A 26,441-nucleotide genomic window follows, 5' to 3' on the forward strand; every position below is an offset into this window, starting at 1 on the left:
ATACAAGAGCTTAAACTATAAAACTCTTAGAAGAAAACATTGTAGTCTCAGAGTCATAACCTCAGATTTGGCAAAAGATTCTTAGATTTGACACCATAATCCTGGGTAAGAAAAGGAAAAAATGGACTATTCAAAATTTGAAACTTTTGTGCATCAGAGGATACTATTATACAAGGTGAAAAGGCAACACAAGGAATGGGAGAAAAGTTTTGCAAATCATGTGTATGATAAGGGGTTAATATCCAAAATATATAAAGAGCTCCTGCATCTCAACAACAAAAGATAGCCATCTAAAAATGGACAAAGTACTTAGAGAGACATTTCTCTAAGAAAAAAGCTGCACAAATGGCCAACGAGTACAGAAATATTCCCAACTTCACTAATCATTAGGGAGAAGCAAACCAAAGCCCATGAAATACCACTTCATACCTATCAGTATTGCTATTTGAAAAAACAAGACAAAACAGCAAGTTTTGTGAGGATATGGAGAAACTGACACCCTTGTGCACTGCACATGGAAATGTAAAATGGTATAGCCACCATGGAAAACAGTATGGTGATTCCTTAAAATATTAAATGTAGAATTATGGTATGATTCAACAATTCTACTTCTGGGCGTAGCCCAAATGTCCATCAGTAGATGAATGGATAAACAAATTGCGCTTCAGTTCAGTCGCTCAGTCACGTCTAACTCTTTGTGACCCCATGGATGGCAGCATGCCAGGCTTGCCTGTCCATCACCAGCTCCCAGAGCTTGCTTAAACTCATGTCCATCGAGTCGGTGATGCCATCCGTCTATCTCATTCTCTGTCGTCCCCTTCTCCTCTTGCCTTCAATCTTTCCCAGCATCAGGGACTTTTCCAGTGAGTCAGTTCTTTACATGAGGTGGCCAAAGTTTTGGAGTTTCAGCTTCAGCATCAGTCCTTCTAATGAATATTCAGGGTTGATCTCCTTTATGATTGACTGGTTTGATCTCCTTGCAGCCCAAAGGACTCTCAAGAGACTTCTCCAACACCATGGTTCAAAAGCACCAATTCTTCCGTGCTCAGCTTTCTTTGTGGTCCAACTCTCACATCCAGGCATGACTACTGGAAAAACCATAGCTTTGACTAGATGGACCTTTGTTGGCAAAGTAATGTCTCTGCTTTTTAATATGCTGTCTAGGCTGGTCATAGCTTTTCTTCTAAGGAACAAGTGTCTTAATTTCATGGCTGCAGTCACCATCTGCAGTGATTTTGGAGCCCCCCAAAATAAAGTCTGTCACTGTTTCCATTGTTTCCCCATCTATTTGCCATGAAGCGATGGGACCAGTTGCCATGATCTTCGTTTTTTGAATGCTGAGTTTTAAGCCAGCTTTTTCAGTCTCCTCTTTCACTTTCATCAAGAGGCTCTTTAGTTCTTCTTCACTTTCTGCTATAAGAGTGGTATCATCTACCACATTTGTCATAAACAAGTTGTACAGACCTGCAAAGGAATATCATTTAGCCATAAACAAGAATGAAGTTCTGACAAATGCTGCAATATGGATCAACTTCGAAAACATCACACTAAGTGAAAGAAACCTGACACAAAGGTCACACATTGTATGGATCCTTTTGCTTGAAATGCCCCAAATAGATAACTTTCTAGGTTCAGAAAGGAAATTGGTGGTTTCCAGAGAATGGGAGGACAGAGGTATAAGGAATGATTACTTAGTACTGTGTATTCTTCAGGAGTATGAAAAAAATTTGAAACTAGGTAAGTGGTGGTTCACAGTATTGTGCATACACTAAATGCCACTGAATTGTAGACTTACTTGTATGTTAAGTGAATTTCAACTCAGTTTAAAAAAACAAAACAAAAATGCCTGAGTTTTAGGTCTCTAGAGCTCAAGTTATTAAGTCCAAAGTCACCACTTTCCTTGAAGGCTTAGGTGAGAAGGGGAAAGCTGGGGACCTCACAGTGGGGAAGATTAACCCAGATGGCAGGACAGATGGTTGGAGGAGTTGACAGGACTGAGTGAGGATGGTGCAGGAGATGTAGAGACTGAAGCCTTCAGAGGACCAGATCCGCGGCTAGGGTTGGCCTGTGGGACCTGGAACCAGGGAAGGGTGCTGCTGGTGGTGGCGGCGATGTGCAGGGGGCCTGGGAAGCCCTCTGAGGCCATGGGGGGAGCAGGTGGGGCAGGCTCTACGTGAGTCAGCGACCCCTGCCGCCCTAACTGCCTCGCACAGAGCCTTCTGTCGCAGGGGAGGGGAGGGCAGTGGGCAGGCCGAGGCTTCTGGACGTCACCTCTTTTCCTTCCTGTCCTGCAGATGTTGAACCTCTTTGTGGCTGTGATCATGGACAATTTTGAGTACCTTACGCGGGACTCTTCCATCCTAGGGCCTCACCACCTGGACGAATTCATCCGGGTCTGGGCTGAGTACGACCCGGCTGCGTGGTGAGTGAGCTCCTGGGCTGCGTGGTCCTCAGGGTCGGTACCCACCACCCGCAGGCCTCAGCACGGGGCCGGGTCACTGCAGGCATGTTCTGAATGAGCGACCCCCTTTGGGTTTTGGTGGGGGTCGGGGTTCTATCCTGATACACATGTGGTGTTGCTGAGCTTCCTCCTGGGAGGCACACTCACGCTAGCTCCCTGGGCCCTTGTGTACAGCTCCCTGGGCTGACAGATCCTCTTCTCAGGCCTGTAGTCCAGCCCTTAGGAGGTTGCCTGGGGGTTGTGGAAGGTCTTCAGGGGGTTGTGACACTCAGGTTCCTATTGGGCAGGAGCTCACTGTCTTCTCACAAGGCACGTCACATCCGGGTTGTGAGAGGTCACGGGGCAAAACCCTCTCATAAGGCTCCGAGGCCTCTGTGGCCAGAAACAATGTGAGGCCTTAGTTCTTTTCCTCTGGGCTCAGGGCCTGTCTGCCTGCTGCCTTCTGGAGGACAAGAGCCAGTGCGCCTCTGTGTCACCAGCCCAGGCTGTGAATAAAGGGTTTTCGGTAAACTTTTACTGAGATCAGATGAACTGCCAGTAAAGGTCTAGTGTGTTTGAGGCCCTTTGGTCATGGTGTAAAACTGTTAATGCGTTGCTGTTTCATAAGTGAGGGCCAAGTGCTTCCAGACAAAGCAAGGGTCTCCTGAAGAGAGTGATTGGGTCAGAGGACAGTGAGGACCATGTGTTTCTTGGGGGAGCCCTGCACACCTGTGATGTTTTGTCCTCGGGCCCAGCACAGCAGTGCGGGTCCTCCGTCTGCCCGTTTGTCTGTCCCTTGGTTGAGTTCATTCCCTTGCCTGTTTGTCTGTCCTTTGTCGCGCACCCGTTCCCTTGCTCATTCATTCAGGCACCCTCCAGAGCCATGACCTGAGGAGGCACTAAGGACATGCCCTCTGCGGCAAAACACGGGATGTGGAGGGAGGCCCGAGAGACATGGCTCCTGGGTGAGACCCAGGCCTGCTCAGTGCCTTGCTCACAGTGAGCCCAGGACTGAATAAGTACCAGGGAGGGGGCTCCAGGGAGACAAGAAGAGCGTGGAACTGGGGTGCTTCCCTCTTCTTTCTCGCAGGCGCCCCAGCCTGCCTGCGTCCCTGTTGCATGACTCTGCATTCGGTCACCTGTTGTGTGGTAGAGGCTTGGAGGAGACGGTCAGTGTCCTCATGGGAGGACCCTGGGACTCTGAATCCAAGCTCAACAAGGGGAACACTGAGGAGCTTTCTGATACCCCAGACCCCCGAAGGGCTGGGAGCTTGACTGGGCTCCTGTACCTGCTTCTGATCCAGTCTTCTTAGCCTTCCCACCCATCACAGTGAGGACACAGAAGGTGCTATGTGAGGCCCTTTCCAAACTGGGCAGCGCCAGGGCCCTGGGGCTCTTCTAGGCCTAGAGCATCTCTGAGTGTTTTTCACTGCAATGAAGAGTTTATAGTTTTCACACAGTGCAGAACAAGTCTGCCTGTTGTTTATGTCTCATGTATATGACTTTTCATGGTCTTAGAGAGTCCTGTCGTTTTTAGCACATTTGCCCACAGCACGTGCTGGAGCTCACAGGCCCAGGCGTATTCCTGGGCTGTCTGGTCAGGAAGGCCCAGTCAGATTAAAGGGGAGACTGATCACACCTGAGACCTGGTCCTTGTCAGGCAAAGGGCAGGAGAGAGTCCAGCTGAGGCAGGACTGAGACTCATTCCAGGAGGATCCTCCTGACTGTGGTCTAAGAGATGCTGCTGTTTCTGGGCATATTTTTTCCTAGAGGAGATTTGTGTTGTAAAAAGCAGAGAGATTGTGTAGAATGTGACTTGGACTAACAGGCAAAGGAAGGTCAGTGCAGGTCTGCCAGAGGGGAGTGACGTCCCCCAGATCTTCGTGGACTGTAGACCCAGCACCTCCCCAACAGGCGAAAACTGATTCAAGACATACAAGAAGTGGGCCTGGGTCAGGCTGCAGCTTTGTGATTGTGCACAGAGATGCTGACTGTTTCCCTGACCCAGAGTTCTAGACCTGGGGCCTCGGGAAGACATGGGCATTCAGGAATATGGTGAAGAGCTTATGGAAGAGTAGGGGACAACATGTAAGCTTCTCTGCAGAGTGCAGCACCATGCCAGATAACATGCGATCTGCGGCCCAGAAGAAGCACAGACATGACCTGCAGCTGACCCTCAGACCTGCTGCTCCGGTGAGAGGCTAGGGCAGCAGAAGGCTGGGCAGAGACAGCTAAGCAGACCAGGCTTGGACCCCTCATCTGGGCAGGCTGGAGCATGCTTTGAGGCTTCCATTAGCCTCTCTGACAGATGCAGGGCCCTGACCATCTTTATTTCCCAGGGACCATCAACTGTCTCCTTATTCTTGGGGAGCCTGAAACAAAAGTGAACTTTGTGAAAATTTCTCAAGCTTTTGTGTGTGTGTATGTATACTATGTGTGTGTGCACAAGCGTGTGCATGTGTGTTGTCTGTGCACAGATCTGTGTGCACCAGAGTGTATGTGAGTGCGTTTATGTGCAAGCAGGCACATACCTGTGTGTTCGTGTTTTTGCGAGCATGTGAGTGCAGTGCATCTTTGCGCGTGTGTGGTGTGTGTGTGCATGTGTGTGTGAATGCAGTGCATGGGCATGTACGTGCCCATGTTCCCCACTCTTCCATAATGTGTGCATGGGCATGTGTGTGTGTGCGTGTGTGCACGCGCACGCTGTGGGAAGGTGAGGAGAGCATGGAGTCATTGCCTTCTGGTGCCGCCTCCCCCACCCTCCCTTCTGTTGTTGCCTCCACACTTCGTGGTAAAGGGCAGAGACTCTGGCGGAGAGTCAGGACCACCCCCTGTGTGATGAGTCTGCTTATCCTCACACTCATCCATCCGTCCAGTAAGCATCCTGAGCCTGGGCCATGTGCTGGGGCCTGCACCCTCAGCTCTGCTCAGCCCAGGGGCTGTGGGCAGAGGAGCTGCAGTGTGAGGCCAGGGCCTCTCTGAGCCCGGAGAGGCTGGTGAGTCAGAGGAGGTGGCAGCTGAGCTGAACTGAAGGGGCAGGAGGGATGGAGCTGTGGAGGAGGGGTGGGGGCAGAGGGAAAGGGGAGCTGACTGCCTGGCTGGAGGGGAGAACACATGGTAAAGGTTCTAGAAGGATGGCTGTGAGGGGCTGAGAAAGGTCTTGATGTTGGGGTCAAAAAGTGGCCTTTGGCTTTTTTTCATGGACAGCAGGAATAGTTTTGAATCAGAGTGACCGTATCAGGCCTGCACTTTTCCTCTGGTGGCATCTGAGGGGTTTGACAGCAGGAGAGAGGAGAGGAATGGGGTCTTGGGAGGAACTAGGGCTTTGCCAGACTTCCAGCCTCTGTGTGGGCATCCTTTGGGTCCATGAGGTTAGCAAGCACTTGGGTGAGGCCAGAGTGGGGCTTTCCCTTTATTCCCTCTTTTCCAGAAGTAAATGCAACACAGTTTGGAGCTAGTTGGACTGATGGGGCCATGGTGCAGGAAAGGGAAGCAACGGCATTGGCCAGGGTGCCCACCCTGGGTAAAGGGGGTCCTTAGCTGGACCTGCAGTTTCCAGGGGAGAACATGGTATGTTCAGGGAGGTGGGGATAGTCACGAGAGCCAGGTGTGGAGAGAAGCTTCGCCAAGGAGGCCTTGGGGTCTCAGGCGCTGAGGGGGTGAGGGAAGGGGATGTCAGAGAGCCGATGAAGGAGACCCAGGTGTAGACGGACCAACAGCCGTGCTGTGTGTGAAGTGGACACTCTGGCCCGACACTGTCTGCATGGAGTGTCTCCTGCCTGCTGGGGTCTCTGGAGTTTGTCGGGTTGCCATGTCTCCTGGATACTCCGTCTGTCCACCCCTGGGCCCCCAGCTGGGCGCTGCCTGTCCAGCCTCCCCTGGCTCCACCTCCAGGCAGCGCAAGGCTGAGCGGGCGGGATGGGCTCCTCATGCCTCCGTGGCCATAAGCTGTGACGTTTCCTTTCCAGTTTCTGGATCCATTGTAAGGATGTGTACAGTTTGTTGCATTGTATTGCGCCACCCATTGGCTTAGCGAAGAGCTGCCCTTGTAGGTTGGCCTACAAGGCTTGCTACTTCAGAGCCTCCATCTGACATACTCTTCCCTGCTCGAAATGCAAACACAGCACACGGTCCCAGCCTAGTGCAGAAGTGATGACACCTCTTGCTCCTCCTGCCCTGTCCTGCCCACACTCCAAGCCCTTGGACGGTTTGGTTTCCCATCTAACTCCTGACCCCTCCAGCTGGCTGGGGGCAGGCAGCCCCGTGAGACTGCACACAGAGCTTTCTTCTGGGCCCTGAGGACGAGGACCAGCCGCTGGTGGAAGTAGGGGGCCAGGTCCCACCCGTGCCAAGGAAGCAGCCGTCCCACGCAGATTTGCCTCTGGACTCTTGAGGGCAGACTGATGCTCACACAGGCCAGAGGCCAAGGGCCCCAGAGGAGGGGGTGTGGGCACAAGTAGACCAGGAACAGTGGCCCCAACAACCCAGGGTTCCAGATTTCTGCAGAGGAGAGCGCAGAGGCGGTGGGGACCCAAAGAGAGGGCCTCCTGCTTCACCTCTGGACTGATCCGCTTGGCTGAGCCCAGGAGTCTTGGGAGGAGGACCGGACCCTGGACCATCTGGGCGGATCCACCGGCTGGAGAAGGCTGTCGCTTCTCTCTCTTGGGCGGCCTGAACCTGACCCTATCTCTGGGAACCCAAGCAGCTCCCATAAGCAGCTGTCCCAGGGGTGGAGGTGGGGCTTCCAGCCTGGTGGCCAGTCTGCCTAAGGAGGTTGCGGTCATCAAGCCTGAATGCCTACCTTGGTCTAGAGCCTTGTTCCGTATGTCGGTCCCTGCCCTTCCTGGTGTGCTGTCAGGAGGCTGCAGGAGTGGCACCAAGCCATATCCCATCCCGCGACCCCAACCCTGCAGTTTCCTGCCCAGCCCTGACAGAACAGTGGCCCTGCTCCGGGCAGGGCTTGGGTGTCTCTGGGCTTGTAGCAGGGCTCGCCCCCACGGACTTTGTCTCTAGAGCCTCGGGGCCCACTGCAGAACAGTGTGGCTCCCACACTCGTTTTCTGGCCTGCTTTAGGCTTTTCTCCAATTTTTAAGCCTCTTGGCTCATTTGGAAGCAAATTAGGCATGAAGGAAAGCTGATGTTTCTGCCGCGGCTCTCCAGACAGCGTCTTTGGTCACTGGACAGCTGTCTCCCAGCTGGCATGTTGAAACAGCTCTTTTCCAATTTGGCATTGTCCATGGCTTCTGAAAGTATAAAATCAGAGTTGACAACCCAAAGCCACCCTGATGCAGCCTCTGTCATCTCTCCATGTTCATTAGCTCAGATGCCCCCTGCTCACTCCCTGTGTGGGGCCAGAGTGTGGAGGTGAGGCTGGGGGGCTAGGAGGAGATTGAGCCCCCCACAGAAAGCCCTCATTTCGCTTGTTTTGACTTCTGGCATTTAATCTGATGCTGGTTAACTGGCTCTGTTTTCTTGTCTGCTTCCTCCCCCACCCTCCTGCCGTACCCCTCCCGTGGACCCCTCCTGTGGACCCCACTCTGCCTCTGTCCTATGGGCCGGGTCTCCAGTGGGCGCATCAGTTACAATGACATGTTTGAGATGCTGAAACACATGTCCCCGCCCCTGGGGCTGGGGAAGAAATGCCCTGCTCGCGTTGCATACAAGGTAGACCCCACCCCTTCACCCCACAGGCTGTCTGTGCTGGGCTCCCATCTCTTCCGGGGCTTGTCTGTCTGTCTGTCTGCTGCTCTACCGTCTCTCTGTTTCTCTCTTTTCTCTGTCCCAACCTTCTCCGCTTCCTTCCCAAACAGAGGGAAATAGACACTGTGAAGTGTCTCTACACGGGCCCCTTGTCCCCTAGGGCTGCCCCCTCTGAGAGCCCCCCCAAGAGGCTCAGGAAGATGGGGCCAGAGCCCAATATCTGCCTTTTCTCCTTCCCTTCTCTTCCTCAGAAAGGAGGGGACAAACTAGCTTTTTTGACAGAGGCTGTTTTTGTTCTGAGCTCAGGACCACACTCGGCTCCTCTGTCCCCCAAGCCTCTGATGTGGGCAAAGTTGTCCAGCTCTCAGTGTCTGGCCCTGCAAGGCCTCTGCAGGGTGCACCTGTGGAACCCACGCCCAGCTCTGTATGTGCTGAACTTCCCAGGCTATGGAGGGAGTATTGTCTAGAACTTCATGAGTCCATGGAGCCTTAGGAAGGAAGGGTGCTGGAGAGAGGCATCCTGCCCTCATTCCTGGGCCTCCAGAGGGTCCTGTGGGGGTGAGAACAACCTCTGGGGCCTGGGTGGTCCCTTGTCCCTCCCCCTCTGTTGCCGAGGGCCTAGTGGGCTGAGCTGCAAAGAGGGGGTAAACTGAGGACACTCCCAGGCCTCCCCCTGGGCACATGAGCAGGCCACGTGGCCCCATTCCCAAGTCTGCTCCTACCTGCCCCTGCATCCCCAGTCACACCCGCCTTGGCGAGTAAGCACTTCCCTCCCCTCTAGCACTCCCAGCCTGAGAGCCCTCTGGCAGCCCCAGTGGTTACGTGACTCAGCCAGTACAAGTCTGGAGCCTAGCTGCCATCTCCTTGTCTCTGAGCAGGCTTCCCACAGAGCTTTTGTCTGTCTGGTTCTGTCCATGTTGTCTGTTTCTGTGCTCTGATTCTGGGCTTGCATCTATCCCCTGGCTCAGCATAGCCTCTGGGAGCTAAGCGGCTCCTCTGGGCCATACGTGAAGCCTCCGGTGTCCTCCTTGGTCCTCCCTTGCCCGGCATGCATGTCAAGTCTGCCTAGAGGTCCTGCATGCAAGGCTGTAACACTGTCCTCAAGAAGGAGAGCTCTGTCCACACTGACACCTGGGGCCAGGGTAGGCAGGGAAGGCCATGATGGGATAGCCTTTGGAGTTCCTTCCTAGGTGTGCTGGCCAACTCCAAGGTTCTGGGCGTGAAGAGACCAGGGGAGGCCTTGAGTTTAGTGAGAGCAGATGGTCTTGGTGAGTTGGGGAGGGCCCAGGAGATGCACAGAGTGCCATGGCTAGAGGGTCTAGCCCCAGGCAGAGATGCCGGTCTGTTTGCCCTGGTCTCACCCCTCTGCTGCTCCCAAACTCCTGGCCCTTTGGGGCCTGGGCAGGCAGATGCAGGGCTCTGGTAAAGGTGCCCTGGATGGAGCTCTCCTCTCTGGGAAAACAGCTGCTTGTTCTTCCTTCATGCTGGCCCCTGACTCCCTGACTGCCCTTGAGAGGAATCCCTCTGCCTCTCCCACTGCCGTCGGTACTGGTCTGCAGGAGCACTGTGCTCTGGGAGCCGTGTGTGTCATACAGGTGATGAGCGAGGTCCTAGGACCATGATCGGAGATGCCAAGTGGGGCTTTGCCAGCATTAGGGGACAGAGTGTGGGTATTGTCTCCAGCCACCTGCCCTCCATCAGGCTGAACACTGGATTTGGTTCCAGAATGCTGGGGGTAGAGTGGCCTTACCCAGAGAAGGGACAGAGAGGCTGCCATATCACAGGGTTTAGGCTTGGCAGAGGACAGCATACCCCAGGGAGGGGCCCTGTACCCCCACCTCTAGCTCCCATCCTGGTAAGGAATAAAGAGGCTGCTGGGAGAGGACAGGGGCCCACAGTGCCCCCAAGGGCTCCATTTGGCCAACAAGGTGGCCACCTCATGATCAGGACATTCCAGACACATCTGAGACCATTTTCCTCCGGGAGATCACCTAAGTTCTTAAAGCCTCAGGCTCTGGGCAGCTGCTGGTTATTACCAGAGGATTTTGGTACAGACACACTCCTATTTCCAGCTGTTCTGTCCTAGAAAATGGAAGAGAGGGAAGGGGGCTGTTCACCTAATGGTGAAACAGGGAGAAAGCTTGCACAGCCCCCAGTCTGGTTAAGTGCTTGCGTCCCTGTGGGATGGCCCTGGGCCCTTGTGCAGCTGGCTGAGCCCGAGGCCCTTGCAGTCACCTCTGTTGGGTCCTTCCCCCGTACGGAGCTGGTCTCTAAGACTTTCCTTGTTGCCTTGGGCTGGTGCCATTGAGCATCCTTCCCTAGCCCCTAGCTAGGTGGTGAGACACAGAGGCCGTCCCAGGGCTTGTGTCTCCTCACTGGGAACTGACCTCCGAGCTTGCGGTCCTGGCTGCCCCACCACATGCCTGATGCTCCTGTCTGTGGGCTGTCCCGGGGTCCTGCTGACCAGGCCCCTCTTCAGCCTAGGCCACACACTTGTGCTATCATGGGCAGTGGGCTGGGGTCCCTCTGGCTGAGACATGCCTGTTCTTTCAGAGGAATCCAGGCTTCTGGCCTGGCCCCATTGGACAGTATTTACCTGGACTGCTGTCTTTCTGTAGTCAAGGGAATCCTCAGCTCAGATGAGGGTAGGGGTCCAGGGATAGTGTGAATGCTGGCAAAACTCCCATCCACCCAACATCTCTTGGTCCTGGGACCCCTGGGAGGCCCGGCCTGATTTGCCCCCTTATCCCCAGCGCCTGGTTCGTATGAACATGCCCATCTCCAATGACGACATGACCGTCCACTTCACATCCACGCTGATGGCCCTCATCCGGACGGCACTGGAGATCAAGCTGGCTCCAGGTGAGAGAGGCAGCCCGGAGGGGAGGGCACAAAGCAGGGCCATGTGACCGCCCCACCCCCTCTGAGAGCCTCCCCAGGCCGCTGTGCAGGGCGGGGAGAGGGGCCTGTCTGGACAGCTCCTGGTCAGACCCTGACCTTGTCTCCTGAAGCCATCCTACACGGTAGCGCTGCAGTAACCCCATTTACATGTAAGGAAGCTGAGGTGGAGTGAAATTGAATGACCCCAGATTACCCATAGTCATGCAGTGCAGGAGCCTGTGTCACAGGAGCCAGTACCCCTGATAAGGTGAAGAGTGCCCCTTCCCCATCGTGAGCCTGGTCCCCACCTCAGGACCTCTCCTGGGTTCCTGACAGGACCATGAAGCCCCCACCAGACTGGGGAGGAAATGGACCCCCCGCTCGTCCTCCTCTCCCGCCCCCCTCCCATGGTGGCTGCTTTCCCTTCGCAGAGAGAATGAAGGGCCCTCCCCCTACGTCGCTTCCTCCCTGCATCCGTGCCCTTGAGCCTGGTCCTTTCTTGTGTAAACTGATGAGCTGAGGCCAGTCTCCCCTCTTTGCACATTCTGTACTATTTTCATCATCTACCCTAGGATGTCATGCCCAAAATTCTATATGCTATTTCTTGCTCTATCAACTTTCTCTTCTGGGTTATTTCTATCAATGTATAAATGTGCTGTTATTTTTCCTATTTTTTAAAAGTTCTTTTCTTCCCCTACCCACCCCACCCCCCTCCATCAACTTCTCTGTTTTTCTTCTTTCCTTCCTAGCAACAGGAGAAATGGGTCCACATTGTCTCTGATTTCTCCTTTCCTAGTCTGCAGTCCAGCTTTCACAACACAAAGCTTTGCTGGCACTGCTCTTGTCAAGTTCTGCAGGAACTTCCCCTTGCCTTGTGGGCCTGTCCACAGCCTGTCGGTAGTAGTCCCTCCCTTTTGTGTAAGACCCCTTGTGCCTTTTTTTTCCTGTTTTTTCCCCAACCTCTGAAGGTCATTGTGTGCTTCAGACACACATTCTCACCTTTTCCCATGGCTTTACCTGTTGTGAATTCTAGTTTTGTATTTTTAGTCCAGGCCTGCTCCTAAACCCCAGGCTTATATAGCCCACACATCACTTGCCAACTCTGCTTGGAGGCCCAATAAGCATCTAGAATCCACGTGCTGACCCTCGTGCTCCAGATACTCCCCAGATGCCTCCCTGTCTCAGTCAGTGGAAACACTCTTAGAGTTACTCAGGCCAACACTTTGGGCATCGTTTTTATCTCCTACTTTTTTCTTATCCTATTTCTGATCCATATTTCTGAACCCTTGCAACATCTGACTCCACCTTCAAAATGCACCCAGAATATGATCAATGTCTACTCTCTCTTCCTGCCACCTCTGGGTCCACGTCACTCTCTGTCAGGTCTTCGATGGGATTGTTGCAGTAGCCTTCTCACTGGTCTGCTTCTGCCCTTGCCCTTGCTCCCTTCAACACAGCAGCCAGAATGGTCATGCTAAAAATCAAACCAGTAACATTAACAAACCTCTAGCTAGCCTGATCATAAAAAACAGAAGATAAAAATAACCTATATAAGGAACGAAAGAGGGAGCATCGCTATATATCCTGCTGACATTAAATGGATAACAGGGAGATTTTATGAACAACCCTGTGTGGATAACTTCAGTAACTTAAATGAAATGGAAAAATTCCTTGACACAAACTATGAGGCTCTTTCAAAAACAGATAACCTGAAAAAAGGAAATAGATAGCCTGAGTAATACTGTATATATCTCTTTCAAAAATAGATAACCCGAAAAAAGGAAACAGCCTGAGTAATACTGTATATATTAAATAAGTTAAATTCATAGTTAAAAATCTTCTAAGAAAGAAAATCATGGATCTAGTTGGCTCCATTGATGAAGTCAACCAAACATTTAAGGAGGAAATAATTCTATACAAACTCCTCTAGACAGTAGAAAAAGAGAAGATGGTTCCCAATTTATTTTATGAGGCCAGCATTGTTCTGATACCAAAACTAGACAAAGACATTACAAGCAAAGATGATAGACATTCCTCATGAAGACAATAAAATTTTCAGTGAGTGTTAGCAAACTGAATATGATGACTAAAGTAGGATTTATCCCAGGAATGAAAAATGCAAACGAGCTCAATCAATACAACTTAATATGTCAAAGAAGAAAAACTACGTGATTATCTCCATAGATGCAGAAAAAGCTTTGACAAAATTCAGCATCCATTCATGATACACAAATACTATTGTAAACTAGAAATTAAAGCCAACTTCTTCGGTCTGATCAAGGGTATCTATGACAAACCTACAGCTAATGACATGCTTAACAAAGAAGCCTGGCTCCTTTCCCCCTAAGATGAGTGACAAGGCAAGGATGTCTGCTGTCACTATTTTTGTGAAATATCATACTTGAGGTTCTAACCATTGTGACAAGTCAAGAAAAAGAGATAAGAGGTGTGCCAATTGGAAAGGATGAAAGAAAATTGCCTCTATTCATGACTGACGTGATTTTCTATGTAGAAAATCTCAAAGAATAGAATAAAAAGTTAACAAAACTGAAGCATCTACATGCCTAGGAACATGAAGCATTGCTGGAACCACTGAAACCTAGAAAGAGACAAGAAGGCACTTCATTAGAGCCTTCAGAGTGATCACAGCCTCGCTAATACCTTGATTCTCTGGCCTCCAGAACTGAGACGGTATATTTCTGTTGTTTAAAGCTGTAAAAAGAAATTACTAAAACTGAAACGTGAGTATAGCAAGGTCAATATATAAAAAACAAGTATATTTCTATAGATTAGCTATTGAAATTGAAAAATGTTCCACCCAAATCATCGAATATTTTTATAACTCTAAAAATATATATGCTAGCATGTGTGCCACACATTTCAGAATATTGACCAGAAGAATCTCCTTTAATAAATAAGCCACATTCATGCCTTGACAGAATCAGTATTGTCATTTCTTCTTCTATTGATCAGTAGAGTCAATGTCATCCCAATCAAAATTCCAGCAGGCTTTTTGAGATGAGCTTTAGAAACTGACCCTAAAATATATGTAGAAAGCAAACAAACTTGAATGACAAAAACAATTTTGAAAGGAAAGAAAAAAAATGACAATATTAAGTACTGAGGAGAATGCAGAAAACTCAGATTCTTGTGTTCCTAGTGTGGACACAGTGGTGCAAGCTGCTTTGGAAAAGTCTCGCAGTTCTTTATCATGGGGCCCAGCCATCCCGCACCTAAGGGGGATGACATGAAAATACACACATACAAACCTCTCTGCTGAAGTTTGCAGCTTTATTCATAATCACCCCAAACTGTAAACAACTCAGGTGTCAACCAAGTGGTGACCGATAAGCAGACTGGTGTGTCTTTGTGATGAGACAGTTCTCACTCAGCAACTGAGAAAGAGGTTGCTGATGTGTTGGCGTGGGTGGGTCTTAGACACATCATGCTGGGTGGAAGGTCAGACTCGACAGCCAGCATGTTATGTGATGCCATCTGTATGACATTCTGAGAAGTTGAAATAGTAGAGACAGAAAACACATTGGTGATGCCAGGACCCTGGAAGGGGTTGAAGGGGTGGAACACAAAGGGTGCAGAGGGAGTTGGGCAGGGGTGCCATGCTCCTGCCTGAATTGTGGTGAATCCACAACTGTGGATGTGCACTTCACAGAGTGGAGGGACTAACAAGGAGAATGTCCTTATAGATAATCATACCTTAATAACCAGGATGCTTGAGGAAGGTTAGGTCAGAGCACAGCATCCCTCTGCTCGGTCCCTCTGCGGCTCCCTCTCTCAGTAGCCCCCACTTGCACTTCTGTTCCTGCTGCTGCGGCCTTGCCCTACTGGCTCCCTGGCCTCCTCTGTCTCCAGGGTCCTGTGAACAATGTTCCTGACTGTCTGTCCACACTGCAGCCCTCCTGACAGTTCCCATCCCTCCCTCCTGGCTTTTCCTGTATCCAAGTTACTGGATGTTTAACTTACTGTTACTGTATTATAGATTAAAATCATGTGATTCCTCGGGGCAATTTCTTTTGATTTTGTTCCATCACCTAGAACAGCACCTGTCATTTGGCAGGTGCTCAGTAAATTTAATGGAATGACGAATGGAACACTGGCTGGAACACTGTTAATGGCTGGAACACTGAGGCGTCCCCTCCCCTCCCTGCTCCTGCCCATCACTGCTGCTTTCCCACGCACCCTCGCTCAGCACCACACCTCTTTAGACACATTTTGCCTGGGAGCTCTCTGACCAGCCCTCACGGCAGTGCTTCTTACCCAGCAACTTTCCCCCAGGATCAGGTCTCTCCCCACCCAGCTCTGCCTGTTCCCCTGTGGGGCTAAGGGATGGCTCCTAACAGCTCTCCCCCCTCCCCACCCTTGTCCTGCCCCAGCTGGCACGAAGCAGCATCAGTGCGACGCAGAGCTGAGGAAGGAGATCTCCTCCGTGTGGGCCAACCTGCCCCAGAAGACCCTGGACTTACTGGTGCCTCCCCATAAACGTAAGTAGGGTGAGAAACTCACCCTGCCCGCCCCCTTTCATGTCCCAGTCAGGGGCAGAGTCGAGAGTCCTAGGTGAGGGCAACTGTTGAGTCACCTTGAAGGGGAGGGCTCACCTCCTTGATAGCCCGAAACTCTGGTCTCCATGGTGGGTGCACAGGGGCTGTGGGAGGAGGTACCGAGGCCATGTTCCATTGAGCAGAGTCACCCACACTCTTCGTGTGGGGACTTCCCTGCAGAAAATCCAGGGAAATGGTAAGGAGACCCCTACAGCTGGAGCAGCCAGGACGACGTCTGGGCTTAAACGGAGCTGCACTTTGCTGGGTGGAGCACGGGGCGGGGGGGGTGGGGGGTGGCTGGGGAGGGTCAGGGGAGCACCCGTCCTCGGGTCCAGGAGTCTTTACCCAGACTCCCTGCGTGTCCCCTTTCTCTGTATTCCCTCCCTTGCCTGTCGTGCTCTCCAGCCGACGAGATGACGGTGGGGAAGGTGTACGCAGCTCTGATGATATTCGACTTCTACAAACAGAACAAAACCACCAGAGACCAGATTCACCAAGCTCCCGGAGGCCTGGCCCAGGTACCAGTTTCCAGGAGTCCCAAAAGTAACCCTGAGATTCTGGCACCTTCTGTTGTTTGGCAGCAGAGGGGACCCAGCCCCTCCTTGGAGAAAGTGCAGCGGGAAAAGGAAGATGAGAGGTTCTTGTGGCTGCCTCGCCAGCCCCCAAAGTCAGAAACCCCACCCAGCCTGTGCTCCCGTTGACTGGTTGCCTGTTGCTGTTCAGGAGCCCCTTGCGTGGAGGGCTGGTCACGTCCAGGGCAGAGATGTGGGCTGAGAGCAGCGGCCGCAGCCCATGCTGCTGCTTTGCAGAGTACTTGGGAGGGGCACACAGGCAGGGCCCCCGACAGCCCAGTCTCATGAGGGTCCCACTCACGCCTCTGAGTGGGGTGGTTTGGGGCCTGTCTTCCAAGAGGTCATCCTCCAAAGATGACGACTTCATCACAGCCCAGACCTTGAGCGAGCGTGTGTAGACTCTCATCTCTAAAGTTGTCTGGTGTCCAGAGCTTACAGGACATTCACCCCTGTCATGTGAAGTGTCTGGTGCCCACACCCCAGCTCTGAAATCTCCAAATTCTTCTCAACCTTCAACTCTAGTGGTCTCTGCCAGGCAGGCCAAGTTGATGATGAGGTTCAGTCCCCAAACTGTGTAGGAAGGGAAGCTGAGGCTCCAAGGAATGATAGGACTCTCCTGAAGTCACTTACAGGCCCAGTTGGGAAGGGGCTCCTGATGGGCACAGGGCAGGCCCGGGGATCCCCTTCCCATGCTGGGGGGGTCAGGGCAGGTGGCCGAACACGGCAGCGCCCTTGTCCACGGTGCCTCGCAGGCCTCAGAGACCCCTCCCCGCGTCCTTCTGCAGATGGGCCCCGTGTCCCTGTTCCACCCCCTGAAGGCCACGCTGGAGCAGACTCAGCCGGCTGTGCTCCGAGGAGCCCGCGTTTTCCTTCGGCAGAAGAGCTCAGCCTCCCTCAGCAACGGTGGGGCAGTGTGAGTGCCAGCAGCAGGCGTGGGGCGGGGGTGGGAGGAGGGCGGGGCTCCCCGGCTCCAGCCGCTCTCACCCCTGCTGCTCTGGTGTCCTTCCGGCAGCGCTCCAGGACAGGGAGCCCCTGGGTCTTGTCAGCACCCACCTGCACCCACTGTGGGCCCAGCAGGCCCGGGCGGCCCCCAGAGCTGGTTCTGTGGCTGACCTGCAGCTCATTCCTGTCACAGTGGACGGTGCTCTTGTGGCGCCCGGGGCGCCTGAGTCAGGCAGCCTGTTACTCCAGCCTGCGCCTCCCAGTGTGTGCTCCTGCTTCTCTGTCGGGTGAAGGCTTCCCTCTGCTTCCTCACTGGCCTTTGTTGCCTGCAGACCATTAAGAAGCTTTTGTTTCCACCTCAGCTTCTCACCACTTTTTGGTAATGGCCATTTAGGTGTTTTCATCTTCCTTTAAGAGACTTTTCACCTCAGATCTCCATTTTGGTTATATATATATATATGTATCTATATCTATATCCATATATTTGGCTGTGTGAGGTCTTGGGCGTCCCATGTTGAGTAGTGGTGAAGAATCCACACAATGCAGGAGACGTGAGTTCCATCCTTGGGTTGGGAAGATCCCCAAGCCCATAGGGTTGCAAAGAGTCAAACACAGCTGAGCATCTGAGCACGCACTCACGCTGGGTCTTAGTTGCAGCATACAAACTCTAGTTGTGTCACGTGGGATCTAGCTCCCCAACCAGGGACTGAACTCGGGCTCTCTGCATTGGGACCTCAGAGTCTTAGCCACTGGACCGCCAGGGCAGTCCCTCCATTTGATGTCTGCATTTTGTAGCCAAATTGGTAAGATCCTTCCATATCATGTAACTCTTGGTACTGACCCTCAGTAATTCTTGGTAATGACCCCAAAAGCAAGTGATGTAAAATAACAATCACCATGGGACTCTGGCTGAGGGGCAGAAGGTGGTGCCAGGCTGAACTGTACCAGAGGGCAGGATTCTCAGTCGCCCTCCAGGCCAGGGGTCCTACGTCAGCTAATATCCCCTTGGCCAAAGCAACTCATTTGTTGAGCCCAAACAACATGCACTCTGCCTCACCGGCAGGGGCCGAGGGTGGGCCTCACACCCATCTGCTGTCCTAGAGAGCAGCAAGGTCGGCAGCACACATGGCTAGGTCTCCCGGTTTCTTCCTCTCCTCTGTATGTTTTGGACATTTGGTTTTGAAGCCGAGTCTGGGTTCATGGGCTGCTCGCCATGTAGCTTTTGCTGAGTAATAAACTGCCGTATTTCGGGAGCCCACCTGGCAGCGCTCCAGACCTGGTCCTGCGTCAGGACGGCTGGGGTCCTGGGTGCATCTGTATCGTGAGGCCAGAGAGCGGCCCTGGGGAAGTGCAGGCTGCAGGTGTCAGGCCTCCCCCTCTGCCCTGTTGGCCAAAACAAGTCACTTACCAGGCCCAAGCTGCTGGGATGGGGGGTGGGTGGTGGCACTGCAAGGCCCAAGGCCAGAGGCAGAGATGCCATAGGACACCGGGAGAACCTGAGCACAAGTGGGAAGACTCCCTCAGGAAACCCCTGCTCGGGAAGAGTGCCTGTGGGCCCCGGGGACAGTGGCTTTTCTCCATATTGGTTAAGATCCCGTTTGCGCACTTAAACAGAGGATTCTGAGTGTGCATGTGTGTGCCAGAGGGGATGGGGTAGGGAAGTGTCTTTGTGGATTGATCTGAGCTGAGCTTTCGGTTCAGGAGAATGAGTGTCGCTTTTTCCCGTGGTTATAATGTCTGCACAAATCAGTCACCACCACTTTTTGTTGCATGTGAGAGAGGGCCCAGTCTACTGGGGCCAGGCAGTGGGGGCGTTTATTGAGTCCTCTGACGGGTGGTATCAGTGCCTGCCTGGTCTCAGCATGGTGTGACCTCAGGGGTGACCAGGCCTTGGGGCCAGTGTCTGTCCTCTTGGCTATGCTTCCCCTCAGGGTCCGCCTCTTCTGAGGCCGCAGCTGCTCCAGACAGCACAGGACAGGGGCGGTGCTTGCAGCCTGGGAAGATGAAGGATGTTCTCAGAAACCTCAGCGATGCTGGGTCAGGTCATTTGTGTGGCCAGCTGAGGGCATCAGGCTTCACCTCCAAGCTCAGAGTGTGATTGTTACCACCCATCCTGGGTAACGGAGAATGTATGTGATACTTCATTGAACGCGAGAGCAAGCAGAAACCCAGGCAAATGCTGGGCCATGTGGGAGACATACTAAAACACACTGAGAGGGTGAGGGCAGGCAGGTGGGTTGCGTGTGCTGGGAGGGCCTCCAAAAGTGGTCTCGCCAGAGGTGATCTCGGGGCAGAAAGGCACAAGTCCGGGGAGGAGGGATGAGCCCTGGCTGTCAGGGTTGATGAGCGGCAGCACCGGCTGGGTGCCTCTGTGTGTGTGCGTGCGGCCTTGTCCTTGCTGTGGACTGTCTGTGCTTCCACCGCACATGTGAGCCCCTGTGTAGGCCAGCTGCCCCCAGATTCGGGTGCCTCTGTGTGTGTGCATGCGGCCTTGTCCTTGCTGTGGACTGTGCTTCCACCGCACATGTGAGCCCCTGTGTGGGCCAACTGCCCCCAGACTCGGGTGCCTCTGTGTGTGTGCGTGCGGCCTTGTCCTTGCTGTGGACTGTGCTTCCACCGCACATGTGAGCCCCTGTGTAGGCCAGCTGCCCCCAGATTCGGGTGCCTCTGTGTGTGTGCGTGCGGCCTTGTCCTTGCTGTGGACTGTCTGTGCTTCCATCACACATGTGAGCCCCTGTGTGGGCCAACTGCCCCCAGATTCGGGTGCCTCTGTGTGTGTGCATGCGGCCTTGTCCTTGCTGTGGACTGTGCTTCCACCGCACATGTGAGCCCCTGTGTAGGCCAGCTGCCCCCAGACTCGGGTCTCCTCTCCGCCTTTCCGCTCCGGGCCGTGGCAGGCAGTCCACTGCACCTGTGCTGAGGCTGTTGCTGCACCTCCACTTGGGAGCATCCACATTCAAGGGGTCTCATCCCTCTGGGCTCCTTCTAGCCCAGAACAGGGTCAAGGTGGAGGTTCCTGGCAGGGCGGAGCCTGGTTCTGGGTGGGAGCCAGGTTCTATGGCCCACGGGCCTCCAGGCCAACAGAATGATCCTCTGTCCTCCATAGACAAACCCAAGAGGGCGGCATCAAGGAGTCTGTCTCCTGGGGCACTCAGAGGACCCAGGAGGTACCCTGTGAGGTGAGGACACCCCTGGAGCGTGGCCACTCCACAGAGATCCCGGTGGTGCAGACAGGAAAACCGGTGAGGGCTTCCAGGGCTGGGGGCCGAGTTGGGGGTTGGGTGAGAGTGGGTGGGGGAGGGTGAGAGCAGCATGGGGGGTGAGGCTGGGATGTGGGGGGAGGTGAGAGTGGGAGGGGGTGGGTGTGACGGGGGGGGTTGCTGTACCCCCAGGCTGTGGACGTCCAGATGCAGAGCATGGCCCTGAGAGGCCCTGACGGGGAGCCCCAACCCGGGCTGGAGAGCCAGGGCCGAGCGGCCTCCATGCCCCGCCTGGCAGCAGAGACTCAGGTGGGTGGTCTGGGAGGGTTGGGGTTGTGGGAGGGGGTTGGAGGTGAGGAGACCTGGCATAGAGGAGTTTTGCATCCCACGGGTGGGCTTTGCTGGGGTGAAGCTTCCCAAATGCACCACGTCAAGGACAACCCCAACCCCGCTGGAAACCCTCTGGAGGTGTTGTCAGGCCGTCTAGAGTACCCACTGCCCTCTGTGCTCAGCACCTGTCTGGGCACCAAGGCCTGCAGCCCACAGGTGGCCCTGTGTCCCCGACCTAGCCTTTCCCTCTCTCTGGGACACACCTCTCCCACCCTAGCCCTGCTCCTCCCCCAGAAATCAATGCCTCCTCCTGCCACCCTTTCCCCTTTCATGTCCTCTCAGAGGCCCGGGGGGTGACCCTGTTCTTTCTCTGGGACACTTGACAGCCTGGCAGGAAGCCCCTGGGTTGCGGCTGTGTGCTGTGTGTTTCCTGGGCTGAGTCCCTAGGCAGAGCACTCTTCCAGTCCCTCCCTGCCCCGTCTCTGCCCACTTGCTCAGTGCCCTCCTGGCCCGGCCACCTCCCCTTGGTGCCATGTTGGCGCCCCTTCGCCCTCTGTGGTGCTTGACCTTGACGGTGGCTGCGGGTGAGCGCATTTCCACGGGTCTTGATTTCAGCGCTGGAGGAGCAGCTTCACAGTCCTGGATGGATGGAGGGCTGGCAGAGTGGTTGACAACGGCTGCCAGGCAGCTCTGGGTCCCACTTGGGACCCTTCCAGCCAGGCCAACAGCCCCTCTTCCCAGCACCTTTCCTGTCCTGTAGGGACTTTGAGGCCCAGAGGCTACCTGGGCCTCACCTGGCCTGGGAGAGACAGACACATAAATGGCAACTTGTGCAAAGGGTGCTTTGGAAGAAAGGGTGGATCTCAGGTGGGGAAGAGTATTCCAGGGAGAGGGAAGGGCCTTGCGGTCCCTGAACCCCAGCCCCACAGTGGTCCTCCCCAGGCCAGGCCCTCCTAGGCACTATCCTTCCCCCTGTCCCCACCTTCCTGGGCGCTCAGCCTGCCCTGTCTGGGGAGATACCCCAGCTTCGGGGATGGAGCCCCAGGTCCATTCCTCCCGATGGGATGTGTCCTGTGGTCTGCCAGCCCCCATAGCCTGGCTGCTGCCTGGAGGCTGGACCCCACTCTCAGGCTGTGTGCCCACCCGTGTCCCCGTCCACAGCCACCCCCAGATGCCAGCCCCATGAAGCGCTCCATCTCCACACTGGCACCCCAGAGGCCCCATGTGGCTCATCTCTGCAACGTGGCCCTGGACCGCGCTCCAGCCAGCCAGGCTGCCCCCCACCACCACCACCGCTGCCATCGCCGCAGGGACCGGAAGCAGAAGTCCCTGGAGAAGGGGCCCAGCCTGTCTGCAGATACAGATGGTGGTGCGTGCGAGGGGGCTCTCAAGGGGTGGTGGCTCCAGTTGGGGTCCAAGAATCCCTGCAAGACCTTCTTCCCTTCTGTAACTCATGACCCCATGGGAAACTCTGAGTGTGGAGACAGGAAAACCTCCCAGCCTTTCCCCTGGGATCCCTGCTGGCCCTGAGGAACCAGGCCTGGGTGAGGTCTGTGTCCCCCCAACCCCAGTCACTCGACTGACTTCCGTTCTCCCCTGGCCAGCACCCTATAGCACCGCGGGGCCGGGGCCCCCGCCGCCCCCAGGGGATGGGGCAGCAGGCTGCCGACGGGAGCGCAGGCAGGAGCGGGGCCGGTCCCAGGAACGAAGGCAGCCCTCCTCCTCCTCCTCTGAGAAGCAGCGCTTCTACTCCTGCGACCGCTTTGGAGGCCGTGAGCCCCCACAGCCCAAGCCCTCTCTCAGCAGCCATCCGACATCGCCCACGGCTGGGCAGGAGCCAGGACCCCCGAGACAGGTACGTGGGGCCCGGGAACCCTCCGTGCTCCCACCCGCACCCCATTCCCTTGGGCCCTGGGAGGGAGTCCTTTCCTGTCCTTGTTCCCAGGCCAGATCCTGCTCCTGGCTTCCTGGCCTGTCCATCCCGCCTGGCGGGGCCTTGGCCCTCCTGCTTCCCAGTGCCTTCTTTCTCTCCTTCCCACCTGAGATAGGCTGGGCTGTGCTCTCCTCTTCCCTGGCCCTGTGCCCAGCCCCTTCTGGCACTGCTCTCCCACCCTCCTGGGGCCGCCCTTGTTCATCCCACCTGCCTGCGCTCCCTGGCTTCCCTCTGTGCACCCTGTCCTTTGATTTGGGTTTGCTCTGTTCCCTTTTCTTGCAGGGTAGTGGCTCCGTGAACGGGAGCCCCCTGCTGTCAACATCTGGTGCTAGCACCCCGGGCCGCGGCGGGCGGAGGCAGCTCCCCCAGACCCCGCTGACGCCCCGTCCCAGCATCACCTATAAAACAGCCAACTCCTCGCCTGTCCACTTTGCCGGGGCTCAGACCAGCCTCCCTGCCTTTTCCCCCGGCCGGCTTAGCCGTGGCCTTTCAGAACACAACGCCCTGCTCCAGAGAGACCCCCTCAGCCAGCCCCTGGCCCCCAGCTCTCGGATTGGCTCTGACCCTTACCTGGGGCAGCGTCTGGACAGCGAGGCCGCAGCCCGCACCCAGCCTGAGGACACGCTCACCTTCGAGGAGGCTGTGGCCACCAACTCGGGCCGCTCCTCCCGGACTTCTTACGTGTCTTCCCTGACCTCCCAGTCCCACCCCCTCCGCCGGGTGCCCAATGGCTACCACTGCACTCTGGGGCTCAGCTCGGGCGGGGGCGGCCGGGGGCGGCACAGCTACCACCACCCCGACCAAGACCACTGGTGCTAGCCGCACCGCCCGGCGGGCGTGTCCAGGTGATGAGTTTTATCATCCGCGCTGGGCCCCGGGGGCGCTCGGGGCACCGAGGTGGGCAGCAGCCCTGGGAGGAGGGCCTGCCCCGTCTCTCCTCCTCCAGCGGGATGAGTGGTTTGTAGAGGGAGGTTGCTCCCTCTCCACCCCTTCCACGCTGCCTCCCTGGGTCTAGGCACAGACCCCACACAGGACACGGCTGGGTGTGCCGAGGGGGAGCCGGTGAAGAACCCAGCATCCAGGGTGTGTGCTGGGAACGTTCCGTAGGAAGTCTGCATCTTGTAGGGATCATCTTTTATCCAAATGTATGGTACAGAGGAGCAGGTGAGACCTCAGCACAGAGTCAGTGCAAATGGAGCAGGTCTCGTCAGCATCCTCACACCCACAGTCTGGGCGCCCTTCGTACCTGAAATGGCAAACAAGCACTAGAAACACACGCAGACACGGTCCTCTCCTGACAGCCAGCCCTCACAGGGACCAAACCTGGACAACATTCTTGATGTTGGCTTTGGTTTTTAGTCACAACACCCTTCACTCTTCTGTCGACTATGTATTCAATCAAAAAATAAACAACCAGAATAATGGGGAAGGGAACAGGAACGTAACAGTAAAATATCCAACCTGTAGGAGGATCTCAGCCTTTCAGGATGTGTGTTCCTGGCTTGCTCGAGGAGATGCTCTGCGTCCAGTACAAGCGGCCAACAGGACCGCCCAGCTCCCGCTGCTCTCGACCAAGTGCCTGACCTCCGAGCCCCGCATGCAGGCTCCCAGGGGCCCATCACCGTAAGCGGGCTTTGTGGAGACTATTCCAAACAGCAACTGAGTAGAAGGCGGACGTACTGGAGAACGTGCAGAAAACACCCAGTAGATGGGTCGTAGCTGGGATGAAGTGGCTGTTGCTCCTTTTCCTCAAACCAGTAGAAAGGCTGCAGGGCGTGTGGAGAGAGGCCCGTGTGGGCGATCAGTCTGTTCTCCACTCGATTCTCAGGGATGCAGGGTGCAATCTCTGTAGGTGTGCAAGTTTCTTTCCACAGAAGGCTCATTGGGGAGAGGCTGGTACAAGGGGGAGATGGCACAGTGGGGGCAGAAGTGCCCAGGTCTGAGCAGATGAGGGCAGTTGGGAACCACACTGAACCAAGGCTGGAAAGTGTATGCAGGAGCAGCTCGGCTGTGGCTGCTGTGCTGGGCGTCTGAGCCCACACTGGCTCTGGCATAAGACGTGGGAAAGCAGGCAGCAAAAGGGAGTCCAGCTTCAGGGCCGCATTCAAAACAGAGAGACCACAGTTAGGATGTGGTACATAAAACACTGGGAGACCCTTTGTTTTGTGAATGAAAGGAACATTTAGATGAGTCGATTCTGGTATGTACTCCATATTTTGAAGTGTGAGATGACCTCTTTGCTGGATCATTTGAGTGTTCCCATTGGCTGTTACCCCATGATTCTCCTAGAGAAACTTGGTGTGTGATGTAAGTGTGCGTGTCTGTGTGTCCCAGCGAGTGGATGCCGTTAACCCATAGGGCTATGCAACAAAAGACACATGTTTAACAGAAATAAAACACACAAGACCGCCACCTGTTCTAGGGTTTCAGCATGATTGTGACCAAACCATTTTATAGAATTTCCTTACTCGAAGGCACAACACTCTGAAACTTTAAGAAAACAGAGTATTTTACTCCAATAGGTTATGACGAAAATCAGAATCTCCGACTGTGCATGTGATCACTGGCTCCGGTTGCAAAGCAGAAGGATGTGTATCTTGGTACTGATGTTTTGTCTCTGATCCCCCCAGCCCATATTATTTTGAATGTATTCATTCTGTGCTGAATCATAGCTGCTTCCCCAGGCCATATTGGGCAGAGAATCCACTTTGCTAGACCCACACAGCCTTGCTGGTTTGTCTGGATCCTTCCAGACCCTGGAATTGGTGAAAAATTATAGACAGTGAGGGAGAGACTGTGTCTTGTTTTCCCAACTCTGTGTTTTGTTTCTGTGCTGTCTCTTCTCAACTATCATATTTCCCTCAAAATCTCATAGTGAGTTGCCAAATTTGAAATGCATCAACCAGTTGTCTGCATCTGGAACCAGTCAAGCAGTGGCTGTAGTTTGAACAAGTTATGTGTGCATGTAAAATATATACATATATACATATATTCAAGTATGTGCATGAAATGTATATCTTCGTACTTTTTGATACAATGTATTCATTTGTTAATTTTTAATTATATTTGATATAAATCAAAGGTTTGTTGCAAAACTTTATATTTAAGAACAGTGTTAAAAAAAAAAAAAAGAGAGTCCCAACCATGCAACACAACTGGGACTCACTTTTAAAAAAATTCTGTGATTGACTAGTTTGCTGCCTGAGTAATATTTATCAGCCAAACTTTGGATTCCACTGTTGTTTCTACAATGACATTTTGTATGAAGCAAAGTCCTTGGATTAAAATAAAACTTAGCAAAAAATCAAAAACAGAACCCCACCATGCTGCTGGGTGATGTATACAAGGGGTGTGGAGGCAGACGTCTGAGCTGTCTCTGTGGGCATGTGGCTGAGTACACAGTGAGCAGAGCTCAGAAGAGGCTGAAAACCTCTTCAACTTGCTCTGGGCCCGGTTAAGATGCAAGGATTAGCTCAGCTTTGGGGTGAGGATCCAGGTAAACCTGTGGCTGGAGGAGCCAGGGTAAGGCCTTACAGGGGATGTGGTTGTTTTTTAGGGTTAGGAATATAGTGGTGGGTAGGTTAAGGTTGGGGATGAGCAGGCATTGGCTGAGGTTTGGGGTGACTGTTAGCTACATTAGTGGTTAGAGGTCACAGTAACAGTGTTAGATTTGAGTTAAGTTTGGGGTTGAGGTCGGTGTAAGTTAAAGTTAGGGTTAAGAATTAGGGCTTAGGATTAGGTTTAGGCAAAGGGTTTGTCCATATAACCACTAACAATACAGGGTTATGTGGGTATAAAAATTAAGATTTTGTTCAGTTTAGAGTTCATTTAGAAAAGACATAAGTGAGCAGTACTAGGTTCACACAAAAATAAACATTATGGCTCTGA

General features: G+C 54.0%; 1 protein-coding gene across 6 annotated transcripts in view; it reads left to right on the forward strand.

Annotated features, from left to right (window-relative positions):
- Nucleotides 1-25,867, forward strand: part of CACNA1B (calcium voltage-gated channel subunit alpha1 B) — a 203,301-nt gene extending 177,434 nt beyond the window's left edge. For 5 of the 6 annotated variants that reach the window (XM_070456779.1, XM_070456783.1, XM_070456774.1 and 2 more), the window contains 11 exons: nucleotides 2,295-2,422; nucleotides 8,008-8,104; nucleotides 10,894-11,002; nucleotides 15,412-15,519; nucleotides 15,982-16,094; nucleotides 16,934-17,061; nucleotides 20,197-20,332; nucleotides 20,483-20,599; nucleotides 21,782-21,989; nucleotides 22,225-22,475; nucleotides 22,836-25,867. In XM_070456779.1, the coding sequence (XP_070312880.1) occupies nucleotides 2,295-2,422; nucleotides 8,008-8,104; nucleotides 10,894-11,002; nucleotides 15,412-15,519; nucleotides 15,982-16,094; nucleotides 16,934-17,061; nucleotides 20,197-20,332; nucleotides 20,483-20,599; nucleotides 21,782-21,989; nucleotides 22,225-22,475; nucleotides 22,836-23,372 (1,932 nt within the window). In that variant the 3' untranslated portion in view covers nucleotides 23,373-25,867. Of the gene's footprint in view, nucleotides 1-2,294; nucleotides 2,423-8,007; nucleotides 8,105-10,893; nucleotides 11,003-15,411; nucleotides 15,520-15,981; nucleotides 16,095-16,933; nucleotides 17,062-20,196; nucleotides 20,333-20,482; nucleotides 20,600-21,781; nucleotides 21,990-22,224; nucleotides 22,476-22,835 lie in introns of those variants that run through there. The other variant, XM_070456799.1, reaches the window with a different exon arrangement.
- Nucleotides 25,868-26,441: the final 574 nt, after the last annotated feature.

This window comes from Odocoileus virginianus, chromosome 2, assembly GCF_023699985.2.
Source record: "Odocoileus virginianus isolate 20LAN1187 ecotype Illinois chromosome 2, Ovbor_1.2, whole genome shotgun sequence".
Lineage (NCBI taxonomy): Eukaryota > Metazoa > Chordata > Mammalia > Artiodactyla > Cervidae > Odocoileus > Odocoileus virginianus.